Source organism: Salvelinus alpinus, chromosome 4 (assembly GCF_045679555.1).
Source record: "Salvelinus alpinus chromosome 4, SLU_Salpinus.1, whole genome shotgun sequence".
NCBI lineage: Eukaryota > Metazoa > Chordata > Actinopteri > Salmoniformes > Salmonidae > Salvelinus > Salvelinus alpinus.
This window is the reverse complement of record NC_092089.1, coordinates 28,273,279-28,294,036: the sequence shown is the minus strand read 5'-3', so window position 1 is coordinate 28,294,036 and position 20,758 is coordinate 28,273,279. Positions and strand designations below refer to the sequence as shown.

General features: G+C 45.4%; 1 protein-coding gene across 3 annotated transcripts in view; it reads right to left on the bottom strand.

Moving 5' to 3' along the window:
- Positions 1-12: 12 nt before the first annotated feature.
- Positions 13-20,758, bottom strand: part of LOC139573207 (disintegrin and metalloproteinase domain-containing protein 22-like) — a 105,837-nt gene continuing 85,091 nt past the window's right edge. For 2 of the 3 annotated variants that reach the window (XM_071396410.1, XM_071396408.1), the window contains 19 exons: positions 20,246-20,330; positions 20,033-20,123; positions 19,725-19,776; positions 16,443-16,542; positions 16,046-16,117; positions 15,839-15,931; positions 14,326-14,457; positions 14,173-14,236; positions 13,942-14,047; positions 13,658-13,777; positions 10,189-10,357; positions 9,937-10,048; positions 8,870-8,960; positions 8,696-8,749; positions 8,306-8,506; positions 7,330-7,430; positions 7,027-7,093; positions 4,799-4,922; positions 13-4,335 (listed from right to left, as the gene is read on the bottom strand). In XM_071396410.1, the coding sequence (XP_071252511.1) occupies positions 4,315-4,335; positions 4,799-4,922; positions 7,027-7,093; positions 7,330-7,430; positions 8,306-8,506; positions 8,696-8,749; positions 8,870-8,960; positions 9,937-10,048; positions 10,189-10,357; positions 13,658-13,777; positions 13,942-14,047; positions 14,173-14,236; positions 14,326-14,457; positions 15,839-15,931; positions 16,046-16,117; positions 16,443-16,542; positions 19,725-19,776; positions 20,033-20,123; positions 20,246-20,330 (1,855 nt within the window). In that variant the 3' untranslated portion in view covers positions 13-4,314. The remainder of the gene's footprint in view (positions 4,336-4,798; positions 4,923-7,026; positions 7,094-7,329; positions 7,431-8,305; positions 8,507-8,695; positions 8,750-8,869; positions 8,961-9,936; positions 10,049-10,188; positions 10,358-13,657; positions 13,778-13,941; positions 14,048-14,172; positions 14,237-14,325; positions 14,458-15,838; positions 15,932-16,045; positions 16,118-16,442; positions 16,543-19,724; positions 19,777-20,032; positions 20,124-20,245; positions 20,331-20,758) is intronic. The other variant, XM_071396411.1, reaches the window with a different exon arrangement.

Below are 20,758 nucleotides of genomic sequence, written 5' to 3'. Positions count from 1 at the left end.
ATACACAGAAAATAAAGATTAAAGTTTTATTTTATATTAAATATATTACAATACTGAATGATATTGTAAGAAAAAAAATATGGGCATTGATTTTGCATTGTCAGTCTATGTACAGTAAAAGAAAAGTGCAGTAATTATACAGTGGGGTCTTAATGATTGACACCCTCCATAAAGATGAGCAATAATGATTGTATGAAATAATTCAAATACTGAGCTATATTGTATTTTTTTTAAGAGGGGAAACGATTGATTTATGCTAATACAGTTGCTCAGTGAAAGATTGTTTAACAAGTAATACTTATTTTTCTCAGAAAGGAATGTCAAAATTGACACCCCTAAAGATTCTTAGAAATAAAGTCAGTCAAAAGTTTATTTGATCCCATATTCCTACAGCTCTTACCTTACATGTTTTGTTTTTGCATCCAACAAGTTTTTAGAGTCACAAGCTTGGTGTAGTCATTGTGTGCTGTAGGTATATGGGACCAGAGTCACAAGCTTGGTGTAGTCATTGTGTGCTGTAGGTATATGGGACCAGAGTCACAAGCTTGGTGTAGTCATTGTGTGCTGTAGGTATATGGGACCAGAGTCACAAGCTTGGTGTAGTCATTGTGTGCTGTAGGTATATGGGACCAGAGTCACAAGCTTGGTGTAGTCATTGTGTGCTGTAGGTATATGGGACCAGAGTCACAAGCTTGGTGTAGTCATTGTGTGCTGTAGGAATATGGGATCGAATATGAAACTTTTGACTTCTTTATAAGGACCCTTTGGCGTTTCAATCATTCTGACCCCTAACCTTTTGAGGTGGATCTTTCTCTGAGCAAAAGTATTTTTATCAAATAATATAATTTCCCAGTTTTGTTACATACAATTTAGTTCAGTATTTGAATTATCATTATTGCTCATCTTTATGCAGGGTGTCAATCATTTGGGAACCCACTGTATATAGATTTTGTAGCGGTACATATGAGGGTTAAGGTTGCAGTAGAAGCATACTGCAGCAGGATGGGACTGCATGGTGCATTCAGAGGCCTGATATAACCTACTTCTCCACAGGCTACGGCTGGGTGGTTGGTGCTTGGTTGTATTGATACATTTAAGAATCTGTCCATACTTTGTGTGCGTTTGGACGTTTCTCTGTGGGTCCGGTTGGGTTACGTCAGTCAAGCCACTAATACAGATAACACACATCAGACAAGTTACATCTTGTTACCTGGACAGGTTCCACCTGCCACCATCCTAACGTCTAATATACCTCAATCCTATGACCTGCAGGTAAATTATCATAGATGTCAGAATTAAGACAGTATGATATTTAAAATATTGCTTGAGAAGTATGATCCTTTATTTTCATATTACCACGGCCTAGGGAATCCCTTGGTCAAAACTCAAGTTACTAAGCACCAGCCAATCATATCGTAATTGAAATAAGACGAGTGATGAGAGCTTTAGTCAACATGCGTTCACCTGCACAGATCTCTATAGCATAATGCACCCCATGTTGCCATAGCTGCGTCCCATCCTCATACCACAGAAGACACGTACAGATCTTCACATGCCAGAGCGGTCCGAGACTAGTGTGTGCTTTAAAAAACTAAAATGGCCGCATCATATCTCCATTCCGCTCAACGCACAGAAGAACAATAATGCAGTTTGTCTGTCTGAATAACGGCTGTACACAACACTGAGAAGTGAACATATAAAGGAACTTAAGAGTAAAAAAAAATACTTGAGACTTGTCATACAGTAGCAATATTAATGTGATATTGTGGTGATCTTAATATCTATGCAGTCATAGTGCATACAGTAGAAAATCAAAACGATCAGTGCCCACATTTTAAACTTAAGCATACGCAGTTAACATACAGCAGGCTTAACTGATATGGACAGTACAGTAACTACAGGATGGGGGTTGTGACTTCTGTACAAATATGTTTCCCTTTAGCCACAGATCTAAGATCAGCTTTCCACTCCCCAATTCACAACATTTACCATCAGGGGGGTAAGATACAAAACTGACCTTGGATCAGTGACTAGGGACACTTTATCCTACTCTGAGTAGGTAAGAACCTGAACCTGAATCTTGAGCCACATTTAAACCACTAGATTCCTCGGGCCATTCATGAAAATGTTTGAGACTTGGTTGATTATGTTGAAAACCTGTTCACTACTGGAATGGGGTTTGTGGTATGAAATTCCAAGAAAATAACAGCAATTGGCAATCAAGGAAAAAGTATTTCAATGACATGCTTATTTCGTATTACAGCCTCACAGACAGATTACTAGAGAACAGCGATATTGTGCTAGCTAGTAGATCCATTGTCATTCTGTTGGTCTTATAAATCTCAAACAGCAAGCACTGTACAGGACACTTCATCATTTACAGACAGCAGGGCAAACTTACAGTAGGAAACAAAACAAAAGCAAAAATGCACATTTTAGTAATTTTATCCAAACAAATCCCAAATCCAAATTCATCTGACACAATGTTCAGTTTCCACATTGTTATTCCCACATCGTCCAGTTGGATCTCAGTGGCGTTGTCGGTTCCAGTTGTATCTATCTGTTATGTCTGGTCTCACACTGTGTACCAGGGGCGGACTGGGACCAGAAATCGGCTCTGGCATTTTAAACACAACGGCCCATTTCTTTCCTCGAGGCCCCCATTATTAGCAAGATAATTATCATTTCCCCCCCAAAAAAACAAGTAAGACAGGCCCACTGTGTAAAAAATGGACCAGGCCATCTTGCATTTGCCCAAAATGCCAGATGGCCAGTCTGTCCCTGCTGTACACACAGACCGTAGTGTGGAATGATTATAGTCACAGGACATTTCTCCAACTTCTCTAAACCACCATGGCCAAATGAACATGTATATCACATCTAAAACTAAAAAAAAACACTTGTTCTCTCCCCTCTGTAGCGAGGAAGGGCTCATGGGACTATCTTAGTTCAAATCATATTCACCATTATCAATATCCAAATGGATAAAATGCTCAGTAATGTTATAAATCAATGACATTCTTAAGTTTACTGTCTTAATTATGACGGGCTGTGACTGAGTGTGCATTACTCAGAGAAAAGGATGACACAAAGAGGAAATATAGAACACTGTTTGTACATTCTGCTGTGGAAGAAAAAGAAAGCTGGAGTGTTCACACAGCCACACGGGAGAGAAGAGAGTTCAGTCAGAAATGAAAAGAGAGAAACAGACAGAAAAAACAAGTACGGGGTCTCTACAAAGACCTACGGAGACCCTGTCTGTCTATAACACGAACCACCGCAGGAGGAGTAGAGAAGAGGGGGAGCAGCCCTTCATCATTCACCTCTCAGTAAGTAAAAAAGAAAAGCACACATTACTCTGCCTTTAAGCTGTACATATTTACAACGATAACTAGATCCCTCAGGAAAACCTGACACGGCGAAAGAAAGAGAACAGGGAGTGGCTAGGGTCTAGGGTCCATGTCAGGGGCAGTTGGCTAGTATAATGTGTGATACAGTTCATAATGAGTCGCTGATCACAGAGATAGAAGAAGCCTATAATGTAAAGAAAGCTTAAACAGTACAGTACGTATGACATCACCATCCCCCACATGCTGTCCGTCCCAGACTTCTTCTTCTTTATGACACTAGGAAGAGTAGATTAACAGGGGGTTCTCATGCATACAGTGTTGGAGTTTTCTACAGTAATTAAACAGCGTGCTTCAAAATGGTAAAGAAATCTGCCGATATGATAGCTGTCCGCCCCCATCAACAGAGAGGAGCACCAATCAGAGGAGAGAGTTTACATGGGGGCAGGGCTAGAGGGGGGTTGGGGGGAGAGGTGAGTAAGGTAAGGTGGGACAGTTTGAGGGAGGAGCTAGAAGAGTGTGGTGGAAGCTGGGGGGATGTTGGGGTGTTGGGAGTGGGGGAGACATCCCCAACGAGGCCTCTCCTCTCTGTCTGCACCGTTACCATCACAACAGCTTTGCTTTTTCCTCACCAATGAGTGAAGGGCTGATCTCTGGCGGATCTCCAACTAATCTGAAAGGGATCTTGTCTTGCCTCGTTCTGTCTTGGCTTGTCAGTGTAGGAATGACAGATGGCCCCTGTAGCGTCCCCTACTGAGCAGGTCAGCTCTGACGGACCTCGCACACACTCTCACACATTCTCACACACTCTCACACCCTCCTCTTCATCTTCCTCCGCTTCTATTTTCCGCTCATACCAGTTGCTCACTTTTTTCGTCATTTTGTTTTGCTTTGTATTTTTTAATTCATAGAAAAGTGGACGAAAATGTAGTTCTTAAGTAGTTTTGCAGAGTAGATAACAGGAGTGTTATATTGAAGTCTCCCACAGCTGCAGGAAGAGAAACGAGATGAAGAGACAAAGACTATAATTAGATAATGGCTTCAGTACCTTAACTGCAGTTAACCCCACAATGCAATAGGGGTATTTATAGTACACACGTCATGAACTACTACTGTATTTACCTACTTTCTAGGATGTTATGTACAGTATGTGTTACGTATGAGATGTTATGTACAGTATATGTTACGTATGAGATGTTATGTACAGTATATGTTACGTATGAGATGTTATGTACAGTATATGTTACGTATGAGATGTTATGTACAGTATATGTTACGTATGAGATGTTATGTACAGTATATGTTACGTATGAGATGTTATGTACAGTATGTGTTACGTATGAGATGTTATGTACAGTATATGTTACGTATGAGATGTCATGTACAGTATGTGTTACGTATGAGATGTTATGTGCAGTATGTGCTATATACTGTGTTATTATAGTAGTTACCCTGGCACTCTGCCTGTTGGCCTTCCTCTGGTCGTCGGGGAGGGGGGGCATGGGGTAAGGGTACCTCCGGCTGGATGCAATGGACCCCGTGGAGGAGGTGGGCGACTTCGCCGGGGAGAGCGTCCTGAAAGAGACAGGAAATGACCTCACTATAAACGGTGACATCATCATTCTTACTGATCTGCCCGGAATAGGCAGAAGTTGCCCCTAAACACCGAGGCAGACATTTTTTCATGACCCTAACGGTTAAGGTTCAGGTTGGGGGTATGATAATTTGACCCTAGAGCTGTGGTTAGGGGAAGCATCTGCCTGTGCCAGAGTAGACCAGCCTGAACAGCCCTGGTCTGGGAACAGTCACCTCTACCTCTCATCGACCTGCCTATAACATCATCAACCGCTGCACCATCATCAGCAATGCAACAGGGCCAGCTGTGCTGTGGCTGGAGTGGGAGTGGGCAGGTCAGTCAGTCAGTCACCCACTGAGTACAGTTAATTTGACACACCGGCCTGTGTTGGGGCGTATCTGGGCTGGTGCAGGACCAGAAGATATAGTGGAGATGGTGTCATGGTGGGTAAATGTGAACCAACCAGGCCGGTGAGCACAGAGACACTCAGTAGGGAACTCAGACATGTGTGTAGCACAATGATGACATCAGAGCAAACCCAACACTGAACATGCAGAGATAAAGAGAGAGAAGATGGCAAGAGCAACGGAGGGAAATAAGGAAATAGACTAGTAATAGAGATTATTTCTAATGACTTCCTTTTTGGTGTCATTACAAATGAAGCAAGACAATTATGTTACTCAATACTCAACAAAATGTAAAACTGTTGTAAAGGTTCAGCAGCTATTGATACATCCAACCATCCTAAATCCTAGAAGGAACCATCGTACGCTAAAAGCAATGATTCATGGGAGTCCAAAGACACAAGAGGACCAAGAGCTGTCAACCAAAGCTCTGACATCATCACCAGAACTACCAATCAATCTGCTCTTTATCTGTGATAAAGGGAACTGACCCCCATTTGGGAACCACTGGTATAACCCTTCCCTACCTCCCCTGGCCAAATTGAACCCAAATACACGGACCAAGCCAAAGGGGAGTTAAAAGAGGGGGGTGGGCGTTGTTGAGGAATAGGAGATGATCTGAGGTAATACCTAAGGTAGGGTCCTTCAGTGTTTTTATTCACATCTTCTACCCACTTAGTTACATCATAATGCTCTGTTTGGAAGCGAGGGGTTAAATACCTGCAGGAGTGGGGATTGATAGACACACCGAGAAGGGAGGAGGAAAGGAGAAGAGGAAACAGGAGGAAAAAGAGGATGAGAGGGAGGAGGATGGAGATGAGGAAGAGGGAGAAAGAGGACGAGGGAGGAAGAGGAGATATTTTAGGAGAGCAGAGCAGACCAAAGACATTCTGAACACACACCACCAAGATGCAAGTGAGAGGAAGACAAGATGGGACTGTGAAGAACTTGACTAGATGAATGTGTGTTTTAGTAAGATGGTCATTTACATTTTGGCCAGATGTCACAAATCGGTCCAAGCAGTTAAATTCTCCTCATTCACTCCCATGCATTCAAACAAGAACAGTTGCTCTGCAAATGACCTCAGGTGCCAAGACCAGGAAACAAACAAACAAACAACAACAGGCTGGGAGATCAACAAGGCTGAAAGGTCAACAAGGCTGAAAGGTCAACAAGGCGTTAATTGTGTTCATTCACGGGGAGCATGTGCAGTTAGGGTTGTTTTTGAGTGGCCATGCTAGAAAGAACAGAAGTATGGTATCACAAATGTCATCTTTATAAGTAATAGCCCTGACCTTAACACTTAACCTTTACATTTACCCTCACCCATAACACTAACCCCTAGATAAAAACAAATAGCATTTGTCCATTCAAGCATGGCCATAGTGACTGCCATTAAGTCCCACATGCACTCTACAATGCCATTTTTCTTTATAGAACAGTGCAGTACAACATTCTAGAACCATGGCGTCTCTGAGGTAACAAAATCTGGTAATAGTCGAAGTAACTCATTAATACACTTTCTTATAAAGTTCTTGTGAAATGCTGGATTCACAGATTCTATAAGAACCCCACAATTTGTATGAGTCTATTTCACCATACAGAACCTCTTGGCTTGCTGCTATTTGGGCTGATTTGGATGGGTGTAAATACAATCCCTGAGTCATGTGGAAGCTCATCCAGGAACATGGTGACTTACTCTGTAGAGTTGGAGCGAGGACGGAACTTCTTCCCTTTCGACTTCTTGCGATTTCCACTCAGATTTCCTACAGAGGAAGGCCACAGTAACACACGGTTAGCACAGGGAAATATAACTCTCTCTGTGTCTGTGCTTGTGTGTGTGTGTGCTTGTGTGTGTGTGTGTGTGTGTGTGTGTGTGTGTGTGTGTGTGTGTGTGTGTGTGTGTGTGTGTGTGTGTGTGTGTGTGTGTGTGTGTGTGTGTGTGTGTGTGTGTGTGTGTGTGTGTGTGTGTGTGTGTGTGTGTGTGTGTGTGTGTATTTACCTTGCCATGAGTTGCTCCTGGGTCGCCCGTTCTCACAAATGTCAGAGATGTGTTTGGCGTCAGGGATTCGCTCGCTCCACGAGTGGGAGAGACCGTTAGACCTTCTCACACACACACAGAGTTATATTTCCTTGTGAAACAGTGATAACCATTATCATCACAATCATCATTACTGACAACCTGATCCCCAGACTTTTTATTATTTTATTTAGCCTTTATTTAACCAGGCAAGTCAGTTAAGAACAAATTCTTATTTACAATGACGGCCTACACCGGCCAAACCCGGACGACACTGGGCCAATTGTGCGCCGCCCTATGGGACTCCCAATCACGGACGGTTGTGATACAGCCCGGAATCAAACCAGGGTGTCTGTAGTGACGCCTCAAGCACTGAGATGCAGCGCCTTAGACCGCTGCACCACTTGGGAGCCCAGATTTACAACATCTGTTTAGTCGGTTTGATTTCTGGGACCACCCATACGTAAAATGTATGCACACATGACTGTATATTATTATATCATTATAATATTATTTTCCTTTGTCTACAGTAGAGAACAGACAGACAGCTCAAAGTAGGAGGAGGAGAGGAAGGAGACTGATGGAACATTCCATGAGAACAGACTACCACACCATGACGACACTGAACGATAGCATGATGACAGAGAGCGATACCATGACAACAGGGAGTGATACCATGACAACATGATGAGAAGAATGTGCAGAAAGAGGCATATTGCAACCAACACTACACAACCAACTACACATATTGCGAACAAGACAAGATACCCTCGACACACACAAAATAAGAAACCCCCTCACCACACACACACACACACACACACACACACACACACACACACACACACACACACACACACACACACACACACACACACACACACACACACACACACACACACACACACACACACACACACACACACACGTTTGCGATGGCAGTGAGATGATGTCACACCTGAATGCAAACAGAGAGATGTTTTGTGAGATGGAGGCGATGGAGGGGGGGAAAGAGAGCGTGTATATCTGCAGGTTAGACAGACAGCCAGACCTCTTCTTGGAGCTACAGCCTGAGTTGGTGCTGACCCCAGGGGCCAGGTCACTGTAGAACGAGTCTGCATCCCCGGGTTTCTTCACATAGTCACCCGGAGGCATTTGCCTGAGAAACGCCAACAAACATTAGACATCTGAACACTGTCATGACATAGATGTGATTTCACAAACACATCAACAAATTGACCAACACATAAATAGATCAACAACTAATGACCGTTATAGAAAATGTGGAATTGTAAGTCGCGCTGCTAAATGACAAAAATGTAAATTGGAAAGAATGAGAATGACAAACCTGCAGAATCTTCTGTGAACTTCTGACTCAACGTAGCACCGCTGTCTGTAGCTCCTGTTAGTGAAGAAGGACAGTCACATCAGACACACTGACCAATGACAGGATCCCAAACCAGTTCCTAATCCTAACTAGTCAGCTATCCCAGGTCTAGAGCTGAGGTCCAGCTGTACTCACTTGTATCCCCAGGCGGTGATGGCCAGGATGAGAGCCAGGAACAGAATGGAGCCAGTGATGGCTCCGATGATGATGTTAGTACTGGTGATACCTGAGAGAGGGGGGGAGCACTTTATAAACAAACGATATTATAGTTGTTTCCAGATTAATCTGTAGGAGAAACACACTTTGAAGTGATCAAGTGGGTACACCTCACTTCAATAGTACACTAAAACACAGCACACTCAGAGGGAAGAGATCTGAAAGGAAAGAGGGGGAGGAAACAGATTACAAACATTGATGTGTATGTTTTTGAGGGGAAACGTAGAAGGATTCAAAAACATGACTGACTACAGGCTGGGGAGACTGGGATGGGGTGAGAGGAGGAGAAAGAGGAGGAAGTGACATCACAGAAGGGGCAAACACAATGAAGAGGAACTCAGATCTGACCTCAGCGTCACTCCATCAATGACATGAGCCTGTCGACAAAGAATGTGTGTGAAAATAAACAACAAACAAAAAGAAAGATGTGCCTGGTTGCTTTTAAAAAAAACAGATACTAATGCAAACGTAAAAGCCAAAAATAACGATTATATGCTTAATAACTAAACAATGAATGAACCAATGATTTATGATGAAAATAAAGGCTTAAATACGTATGTCGAACCAAAACCTCTCACAGAGTCTTTGAGTAAATAGGGGGAGAGGGAAAGAGTTAGAGAGGGAGAGAGTTAGAGAGAGTTAGAGAGTGTTAGAGAGTGTTAGATAGAGTTAGAGAGTGAGGGAGAACGGAAGAGAAAGTGTGAGGGAAAGAGCGAGAGAGAGAGTCAAAGAGACAGAGGCAGAGAGAGAGAGAGAGAGAGAGAGAGAGAGAGAGAGAGAGAGAGAGAGAGAGAGAGAGAGAGAGAGAGAGAGAGAGAGAGAGAGAGAGAGAGAGAGAGAGAGAGGGGAAGAACAAGAGGAAGAGAGAGAAAGAGAGAGAGAGAGAAAGATAGGAAGAGAGCTATTTATAAGCAGGGCTTATATAAATAGGGGGAGAGGGAAAGAGTTAGAGAGAGAGATAGGGAGACGTGTGGAGTTATTTGTACCTGATACAGAGGCGGTGGGTCCAACCACCAGGTAGCTGAGAGGAGATGTGGAGTTACAATCGTCTCCAGTCCAACCCAAGTGACACACACACTTCAGCTCGTTACTACAAATCTGCAACACACACATAAACAAGCATGCAGGCACACACACCAAAAAATATGTATTAGGAACTGAAAGGTTGGAGAGAGAGAGAGAGAAAGTGGGTGTGCATGCATGTGTGTGTTTGTGCATTTGTGTATGTGTATCCATACCCCGTGTCCAGAACAGATGGTCTTCTCGGTGGTTCCAGGGCAGGTGCTGAAGTTGAACTCCTGAAGGGGCAGACACTTGTGGTTGAAGCAGACCCTTTCTGTCCCACAGGCTGTCCCATCCTCCACATAGCCCAGGTCACTGTCCCCGTCTATCATCACATGACCGCCACTGACATACAGCACACAACACAACACCGTTACAGGGGATCCATTCATATAGAAGTTACACAGGGACATAAATCAAATATAGAATTGAATTCACAAAGAGAGAGCTAGAGGCATTATTCTGTATATGCTCTGGAGGCCTGCATCGTCAAAGAGAGAGAGCTAGAGGCATTATTCTGTATATGCTCTGGAGGCCGGCATCGTCAAAGAGAGAGAGCTAGAGGCATTATTCTGTATATGCTCTGGAGGCCTGCATCGTCAGAGAGAGAGCTAGAGGCATTATTCTGCATATGCTCTGGAGGCCTGCATCGTCAGAGAGAGAGCTAGAGGCATTATTCTGTATATGCTCTGGAGGCCTGCATCGTCAGAGAGAGCTAGAGACATTATTCTGTATATGCTCTGGAGGCCTGCATAGTCAGAGAGAGAGCTAGAGACATTATTCTGTATATGCTCTGGAGGCCTGCATCGTCAGAGAGAGCTAGAGGCATTATTCTGTATATGCTCTGGAGGCCTGTATCGTCAGAGAGAGCTAGAGGCATTATTCTGTATATGCTCTGGAGGCCTGCATCGTCAGAGAGAGCTAGAGATATTATTCTGTATATGCTCTGGAGGCCTGCATCGCCAGAGAGAGAGCTAGAGACATTATTCTGTATGTGCTCTGGAGGCCTGCATCGTCAGAGCGAGCTAGAGGCATTATTCTGTATGTGCTCTGGAGGCATGCATCGTCAGAGAGAGAGCTAGAGACATTATTTTGTATATGCTCTGGAGGCCTGCATCGTCAGAGAGAGAGAGCTAGAGACATTATTCTGTATATGCTCTGGAGGCCTGCATCGTCAGAGAGAGAGCTAGAGGCATTATTCTGTATATGCTCTGGAGGCCTGCATCGTCAGAGAGAGAGCTAGAGGCATTATTCTGTATGTGCTCTGGAGGCCTGCATCGTCAGAGAGAGAGCTAGAGGCATTATTCTGTATATGCTCTGGAGGCCTGCATCGTCAGAGAGAGCTAGAGACATTATTCTGTATATGCTCTGGAGGCCTGCATAGTCAGAGAGAGAGCTAGAGACATTATTCTGTATATGCTCTGGAGGCCTGCATCGTCAGAGAGAGCTAGAGGCATTATTCTGTATATGCTCTGGAGGCCTGTATCGTCAGAGAGAGCTAGAGGCATTATTCTGTATATGCTCTGGAGGCCTGCATCGTCAGAGAGAGCTAGAGATATTATTCTGTATATGCTCTGGAGGCCTGCATCGCCAGAGAGAGAGCTAGAGACATTATTCTGTATGTGCTCTGGAGGCCTGCATCGTCAGAGCGAGCTAGAGGCATTATTCTGTATGTGCTCTGGAGGCATGCATCGTCAGAGAGAGAGCTAGAGACATTATTTTGTATATGCTCTGGAGGCCTGCATCGTCAGAGAGAGAGAGCTAGAGACATTATTCTGTATATGCTCTGGAGGCCTGCATCGTCAGAGAGAGAGCTAGAGGCATTATTCTGTATATGCTCTGGAGGCCTGCATCGTCAGAGAGAGAGCTAGAGGCATTATTCTGTATGTGCTCTGGAGGCCTGCATCGTCAGAGAGAGCTAGAGACATTATTCTGTATGTGCTCTGGAGGCCGGCATCATCAGAGAGAGAGAGCTAGAGACATTATTTTTTATGTGCTCTGGAGGCCTGCATCGTCAGAGAGAGAGCTAGAGGCATTATTCTGCATATGCTCTGGAGGCCTGCATCGTCAGAGAGAGCTAGAGGCATTATTCTGTATATGCTCTGGAGGCCTGCATCGTCAGTGAGAGCTAGAGGCATTATTCTGTATATGCTCTGGAGGCCTGCATCGTCAGAGAGAGCTAGAGACATTATTCTGTATATGCTCTGGAGGCCTGCATCGTCAGAGAGAGAGAGCTAGAGACATTATTCTGTATATGCTCTGGAGGCCTGCATCGTCAGAGAGAGAGCTAGAGGCATTATTCTGTATATGCTCTGGAGGCCTGCATCGTCAGAGAGAGAGCTAGAGGCATTATTCTGTATGTGCTCTGGAGGCCTGCATCGTCAGAGAGAGCTAGAGACATTATTCTGTATGTGCTCTGGAGGCCGGCATCGTCAGAGAGAGAGAGCTAGAGACATTATTTTTTATGTGCTCTGGAGGCCTGCATCGTCAGAGAGAGAGCTAGAGGCATTATTCTGCATATGCTCTGGAGGCCTGCATCGTCAGAGAGAGCTAGAGGCATTATTCTGTATATGCTCTGGAGGCCTGCATCGTCAGTGAGAGCTAGAGGCATTATTCTGTATATGCTCTGGAGGCCTGCATCGTCAGAGAGAGCTAGAGACATTATTCTGTATATGCTCTGGAGGCCTGCATCGTCAGAGAGAGAGAGCTAGAGACATTATTCTGTATATGCTCTGGAGGCCTGCATCGTCAGAGAGAGAGAGCTAGAGACATTATTCTGTATATGCTCTGGAGGCCTGCATCGTCAGAGAGAGAGAGCTAGAGACATTATTCTGTATATGCTCTGGAGGCCTGCATCGTCAGAGAGAGAGCTAGAGGCATTATTCTGTATGTGCTCTGGAGGCCTGCATCGTCAGAGAGAGAGCTAGAGGCATTATTCTGCATATGCTCTGGAGGCCTGCATCGTCAGAGAGAGAGCTAGAGGCATTATTCTGTATATGCTCTGGAGGCCTGCATCATCCATAATGGACCATATGTCAAATACTGTTTCTTCTTTCTAATCTTTCATTATTTTACCAGAAACAATTAAATCCCCTTTTCTATGTTTCTTCAAATTTGTAGCATTTCTTATGTCCTATTATTAAATAAGCTAAGACTTTATCGTGTTATCCTTGCTAGGTTTTTAATGCATGTACTTCTTGTTCTTGGCTATATACTGTATATGCGTCTTTTGAAAGTATAATAAATCAATCATCAGTTGAGACAAATTGCATCCCCAGAGAGAGTCTGACTAAAGGTGCATGTGTGGGTTGGTGGTGTTGTGTGTTCATGATAATTACAGTACAATTAGAGATAAATGGGTCCACACAATAGGAATTTTGTTCCGCTAAATAGTAATTGTGTTTAGTGACGTAAATATAAGGAGGTCGCTTTATCAATCAGCGTGTGTAAATATCTATGAATGGACTGTAATTCCTTAGCAACCCAAGGAGAACCATAACACGCTGAATGAATCAGTCTGATGACCTCTGACCGAGTCACACTGGGCTGAGTGGTGTGTGTGTGTGTGTGTGTGTGTGTGTGTGTGTGTGTGTGTGTGTGTGTGTGTGTGTGTGTGTGTGTGTGTGTGTGTGTGTGTGTGTGTACCTGCAGTCCAGCGAGGCGCTGTGCTGTGCAACAGAGAAGGACGTCAGTCCCCCCTGCAACTCTCCTAGTCGGGGGGCCGGCGATATGTTGGAACATAGCAGGTACCCACAATGCACGTCTCTGAAACACACAGGAAGTAGTGATGAACCTTCTCTCTAAGTTCAGGTTCCATTACTTACCTAAACTTTGCTGGACACATGTTATGTTCAAGGATAGAAGTACAGTGCGATGGCATGTCATTGTATTCAAGCACAACAGAACTGTGTTCAAACAGGTGTCCTTACTGCTTGTTGCATTGGACCCATGTGTCTTTATCCTTCCCACAGTTCCCCTTCTCTGTCCCCTCGATGTTCAACTTCTCATAACAGAACTTTTCAGCAGCGGTTGCCTCTGAAAAATCAAACAATGAACAGGGATGATGTCACAACCTACAAAAATAACCCTGCTTTGAGTGTCATTGAGGTCGACAAAAACGTTTTCATCAGTGATTGAATCAAAAGAGTTTTGTTACTCACTCTCTCCCCACAGGTACTTGCACTGTCTGTCTTTGGTCTTGCACCTCCCGTTGAAGCAACGACCCTGGACACAGAGGAATGGTACACGTCAAACACAAACACACACCTGTACACACCAACTGGTCCACTCTGATTATTCTTGATATCTCTTACCTGTTCCTTTTCACATGAGTAGCCGTCCATCTTGTGCACGTTTGGGGGACACTGGCTGGAGTTACCAGTGCAGTTCTCTGGAATATCACAGTCATTCACTGCCTCCCTACACACCACGCCCATAAACTCCATCTGCCCACACACAACACAACACAGGTCAAAGCATGTCAGCAGGTGTATGACATTTACTCCTGAGGTACTGACCTGTTGCACAGACTACAACCACTGTAATTATTATTTGAACCTGCTGGTCATCTATGAACATTTAAACATCTTGAAGAACAATCTGGTCTTAATGGCCATGTACTCTTATAATCTCCACCCGGCACAGCCAGAGAGGACTGGCACCACCTCAGAGCCTGGTTCCTCTCCACCCGGCACAGCCAGAAGAGGACTCCCCCTCAGAGCCTGGTTCCTCTCCACCCGGCACAGCCAGAAGAGGACTGGCACCCCCTCAGAGCCTGGTTCCTCTCCACCTGGCACAGCCAGAGAGGACTGGCACCCCCTCAGAGCCTAGTTCCTCTCCACCCGACACAGCCAGAGAGGACTGGCACCCCCTCAGAGCCTAGTTCCTCTCCACCCGACACAGCCAGAAGAGGACTGGCACCCCCTCAGAGCCTGGTTCCTCTCCACCCGACACAGCCAGAAGAGGACTGGCACCCAATCAGAGCCTGGTTCCTCTCCACCCGACACAGCCAGAAGAGGACTGGCACCCCCTCAGAGCCTAGTTCCTCTCCACCCGACACAGCCAGAAGAGGACTCCCCCTCAGAGCCTGGTTCCTCTCCACCCGGCACAGCCAGAAGAGGACTGGCACCCCCTCAGAGCCTGGTTCCTCTCCACCTGCCACAGCCAGAAGAGGACTCCCCCTCAGAGCCTGGTTCCTCTCCACCTGGCACAGCCAGAAGAGGACTGGCACCCAATCAGAGCCTGGTTCCTCTCCACCTGGCACAGCCAGAAGAGGACTGGCACCCCCTCAGAGCCTGGTTCCTCTCCACCCGGCACAGCCAGAAGAGGACTGGCACCCAATCAGAGCCTGGTTCCTCTCCACCTGGCACAGCCAGAAGAGGACTGGCACCCAATCAGAGCCTGGTTCCTCTCCACCTGGCACAGCCAGAGAGGACTGGCACCCCCTCAGAGCCTGGTTCCTCTCCACCCGGCACAACCAGAAGAGGACTGGCACCCCCTCAGAGCCTGGTTCCTCTCCACCCGGCACAGCCAGAAGAGGACTGGCACCCCCTCAGAGCCTGGTTCTTCTCCACCTGGCACAGCCAGAAGAGGACTGGCACCCCCTCAGAGCCTGGTTCCTCTCTAGGTTCCTGCCTTTCTAGGGAGTTTTTCCATGCCACCGTTCTTCTACAACTGCATTGCTTGCTGTTTGGGGTTTTAGGCTGGGTTTGTGTATAACACTTCAGGACATTTGCTGATGTTAAAAGGGCTTTATAAATACATTTGATTGATTGATTATGCATATGTGCATATGTGCTTGTTGTGACAATGCATAGTGTCCTGTACCTGACAGTTGTTACAGCAGAGTCCGTCGCTACACTTTGAGCCTTGTGTGAGTGTACACTTCTGACAGCACTTCTCTCCCTCCCTCTCGCACTCCTAGTGAAGGAACACAAACACATATAAACAAACGCATATGAATCAAGGTTCCCTGTAGATTCTCCAGGACCAGAGGTGTCTAGGGCCAATGTCTGTCCACTCTCAGCTACTCACCGCTGGGCTGCCACAGTCACACTCCTCCCCTGGCTCCACCAAACCATTCCCACACTCTGGAGGGTCAACCAGCTGGAGTCACAGAGAGCGAGGGGGGAGAGTGAAAGAGAGTAGAGAGAGAAAGAGAGTGGTTAGGTTTATCTAAGCGCTTTGGGTGAAATTTAAGAAAAGCGCTTTATAAGCTTTGAAGTTATTTTCTTCATTATCCCCTCCAGGGGTGTGTGTGTGTGTGTGTGTGTGTGTGTGTGTGTGTGTGTGTGTGTGTGTGTGTGTGTGTGTGTGTGTGTGTGTGTGTGTGTGTGTGTGTGTGTGTGTGTGTGTGTGTGTGTGTGTGTGTGTGTGTGTGTGTGTGTGTGTGTGTGTGTGTGTGTGTGTGTGTGTGTGTGTGTGTGTGTACCTTTATGGGTTTGTTGAAGAGACAGGCTCCACCACCACTGTTGAGGAAGGTATGGTACTCCTCCACGTTGCAGTTGGAGAACCTCTTGGGCAGGTAGAAGCTGTTCAACACAACCACAGAGTCACGCAGTTACAGTGGAAACAACTGCAGCACGGCAACAACAACACACATCCCTCTGAGACACACTGTGCCACTCTTGTGTTGCTTTAGCGTTGTCCTTACAGAGAGAAGGCCAGTAGTGTGGTATATACTTACAAATTACCCTATATGAACAGGAAGGAAACATTCACCACAAAACGTGTTGAACAAGACTGACTAACATTTCTGACTGATTCTAAGAGTTGGTTCCATTTCAGTCCAATCCAATCCTTTACAGCCCACCATCTATAGAATAACACACCTTTTATCTGTTGATGACCACAGTCTAAGAATAGGGAGAGTAGCGGTATGGCATTGGCATACAAGATTAATATTGACTGATGGTGTGTAGAGGAAATAATATTTGTCACATTATTGTTGTTGTCCTTGTTGTTGCTTCTGGTTGTGAATCATAACCTATGCACAATCAGTGATGTGTGGTGGCAGAAATCAGGTCCCATTGATAGCTTAAGGACAAAGGTGTCTTTTGTTGCAGAAATTGATTGACTTAAAATTAATACATTTCTGCAGACCACCTTTGCCCTGATCAACAGCACCTGGTTTGCTAGTAAGCAACTGACACTCAATCAGGGGTCTTTCTGTTGTTAGTCTGTCATTGTTAGTGTTGACCCCTTGCTGCTCTGCATTCCTGCAATCAGGGCTTGGCCTCAGATGCTATTGTCCTGTCTCGCCATAGCACTGTTGCTAAATGATACAGCAAATATGTATCCGCTTTGAGTAGTAATGCTAGTGAGTGGCTAATGGGAGCTAGTGCTGTAAACACAATGCAGCAAATCCTGGGCCCAACAGGAGCTTTCCCGGAGAAAGGAAATGGTGGAAGTCAAGGGGCTGAGCTGAGTGTGGATTATTGTAGCACTTACAATAGTAGTGAGAGTCATACTGATTAGCAATCAAACAAAGGCTCACAATAACAGAGAGAGGGATAGAGAGAGAGAGAGACCTCCAATGAATCACTGGCAATGTAGATATACATCAACCCTCCCTTACTTCTTTCTATGTTTCTCTCGGTCTCTTCTTCTCGCTCGCTAAACACTCTAAATGAAGAGAGGATCGTGTATGATGACTGATAAAGAACATTTCCCATTTGTGGGCGGTGCCCCAACATAGTAAAACCCTCAGTAATGAAGAACCTAACACAGAGGAACCCAGGGTGATACAAACACAAGTCTCTCATTCATCCAGTGCATTATGGTACCCCCAGGCTGGCTAACAACCCAATTGTGCACACACACACACACACACACACACACACACACACACACACACACACACACACACACACACACACACACACACACACACACACACACACACACACACACACACACACACACACACACACACACACACACACACACACAAAGGAACCCAGATAGAACCCAAACCCTTTTGATGGAGAGAACCACCACACAGTAGACTGTCAGTATTAGTTAATAGGAACAGACATGCAGGCGCTGAGAAGAGAAAATAAAAAGTCCATCAATGGGCGTGACTGATACTTGCTCATTGAATACGAGTGTCTGAAATACCATTGACCTCTGCTTAGAGAGAGGGAGTCTGGGTAAGAGCCATGTGCTGGGGAAAGGGTAAATAATAACTTCTGACCTTTGACATGTGACCCCACAGAGAGGTTGCAAAAGTCAGATAACAATATCAAAGATAGAATCCTAAGAGGGGTCAGTGCTGTTGAGTACAGTATTAATGGAGATAAATCATATTGGTCTCGTACGGGAATGACATTGCAGACTGTATCAATCGGTTAGATGGACAAGACATGATGGGTAGGGCTCATTGTCAAAGCTTTAAGGGGGAAAAGGGATCCCCCTATGAGTATAACAGTAGTACAATCCGTTGCTCCAAAAGTGCTCAGCGAGTGACATCAGCCCAAAACTGAAAAAATATATGAAAATAAATCTGAAAAATATATGTACATAATGAACATAAATAAATACAGCTGAGATCAGACCACAGAGCTGTATTTCTTTACACTGCATCATCATCTGAAGACGAAGACGAAGCTACGGCGGGACGTCGAGCCACAGAGGCCGTAATGCTATTGGATGGAATGGGAAAGGTTGAGATGACTGACAACCCTTCCAGGCAGCCGATTGGTTCAAACTGCACGAGCAGCGTTCCAGCCAAGCTTCTGCTCACCTGCTGTCCCATTTGGGATTGAGGGGAAACGCAAGAGGTATTAAAGAAGAGGGGTAAAGACACACATCCTCCATACTAACACACAAAGCGCTCACACACAGTTGCATCCATATAGATACACTCACCCACACAAGCTGCAAAGCAGCAAGCGTGTACACACAGAAATACACAATGAACGGTGAACATTTGGCTGACAAGGACAGTACAAGAGCTCCACAGTTAACCGAGAGAGGTATAACATATTATTCAGAATATAGAATGTGATTGGTGGAACTCCACGTGGCAGTTCAGGACATGACCAATCACTCACAGATAGTATTACTAATATGAATCCCAGTCCAGTGCCTGAAGTTACTGATGTCTGGAGTAAACAACAGTCTCTACTGCCATCTAGTGGAACATTTCCTGAACTACAACGCAGTCTAAAGTATTTTCTAATGCTCCAGACATTGTTAACCCAGAGTCAACACTAACAAGATAATCACTGTGAATGTATTATTTGTCCTAATTCAGATGATTTCCCCTGTCTAAATGTCCAACTAAGTCAGACTGACTATTTTTCTGGGTAGTCACTTTCTGGCCAGGCTAAGATGGACAAAGGTGGCATTATCATCAGAACTGATGAATAAGTATATCAGATATTAGTTCTTAGTCGGAGTTAAGGTTAGGTTCAGGGTTAGGGTTAGGTTTAAGGTTGAGGGTTAGGTTTAAGGGTGAGAGTTAGGGGTAAGGTTATGGTGAGTTAGGGTTAGTGGTTAAAAGTGCAGTACTTCCATCCTTTCTAACATGGTCAGATAGTCTCTTAGAGAAGAGGGTTGTCAGTAACACACTATGACATCACAGCGACACAGAGATGCACAGAGGGAACACATGTTTGGAATGTCGGCATTGCCGCGGGAGATGGGGTCTGTTGCCGTGGCAGTGTGTGACGGGTTGTTTGGAAAACAAAGTACTTTAGATTAAACTTACCCAACATCATCCATGATGCAGCCAGACCAACGGTCATCACACTTGCACTCGCCTGTGGAACACACAACATACATGTCTCTGTGTGGCCAGTGTGTGTGTGTGGCCAGTGTGTGTGTAGCCAGTGTGTGTGTGGCCTGTGAGTGTGTGTGTGTGTGTGTGTGTGTGTGTGTGTGTGTGTGTGTGTGTGTGTGTGTGTGTGTGTGTGTGTGTGTGTGTGTGTGTGTGTGTGTGTGTGTGTGTGTGTGTGTGTGTGTGTGTGTGTGTGTGTGTGTGTGTGTGTGTGTACGTGTACGTGTACAGGATTGTACCGTTGAGGATCCTCTTCTTGTCAGAAAAGATGCCAATGTTTTGTCCCAGAGACTGGGCCAGGGTTATGGCCATCTCATCTGTCTTGCCATACTGACAGAGGAAGGGAGGAGAAAAGAAAGAAAGAGAGAGAACAGAGAGAGAGAGTAAGTTCTTAAATTGTGCCTAAAAGAGATGCTGATCGTGGTCCATTTTTAACCTGAAGCGGGGCCTACCTCGTTGACTCCTCCCCCTTTAGGTAGAGAACAGACTCCTCCCATATAGGAAGCTCCTCCCCAGCTGCTATGGAACCGGTTCCCTCTGGTAAAAAGAGAGGAAGTGATTAAATCTCTAAACCTGGGTTCCCAGACTTTTTTGTCCCGTCAAATAAGGATGTCACCAACAGCCAATGTTAACTTTTTCATTTGGGGCTTTGACAGTCTATTACAAATCAGTCTGACAGGAAGCATGGTTTGAAATGACTAAAATGCATCAGGACCCCCCCCCCCCCCCCCACACACACACACACACACTCAGAGACAGACAGAACCCATACCACCCCCTCTCCCCCACCCCACACAGAGACAGACAGAACCCCTACCACCCTCTCTCCCCCACCCCACACAGAGACAGACAGAACCCATACCACCCCCTCTCCCCCACCCCACACAGAGACAGACAGAACCCATACCACCCCCTCTCCCCCACCCCACACAGAGACAGACAGAACCCATACCACCTTTTCTCCC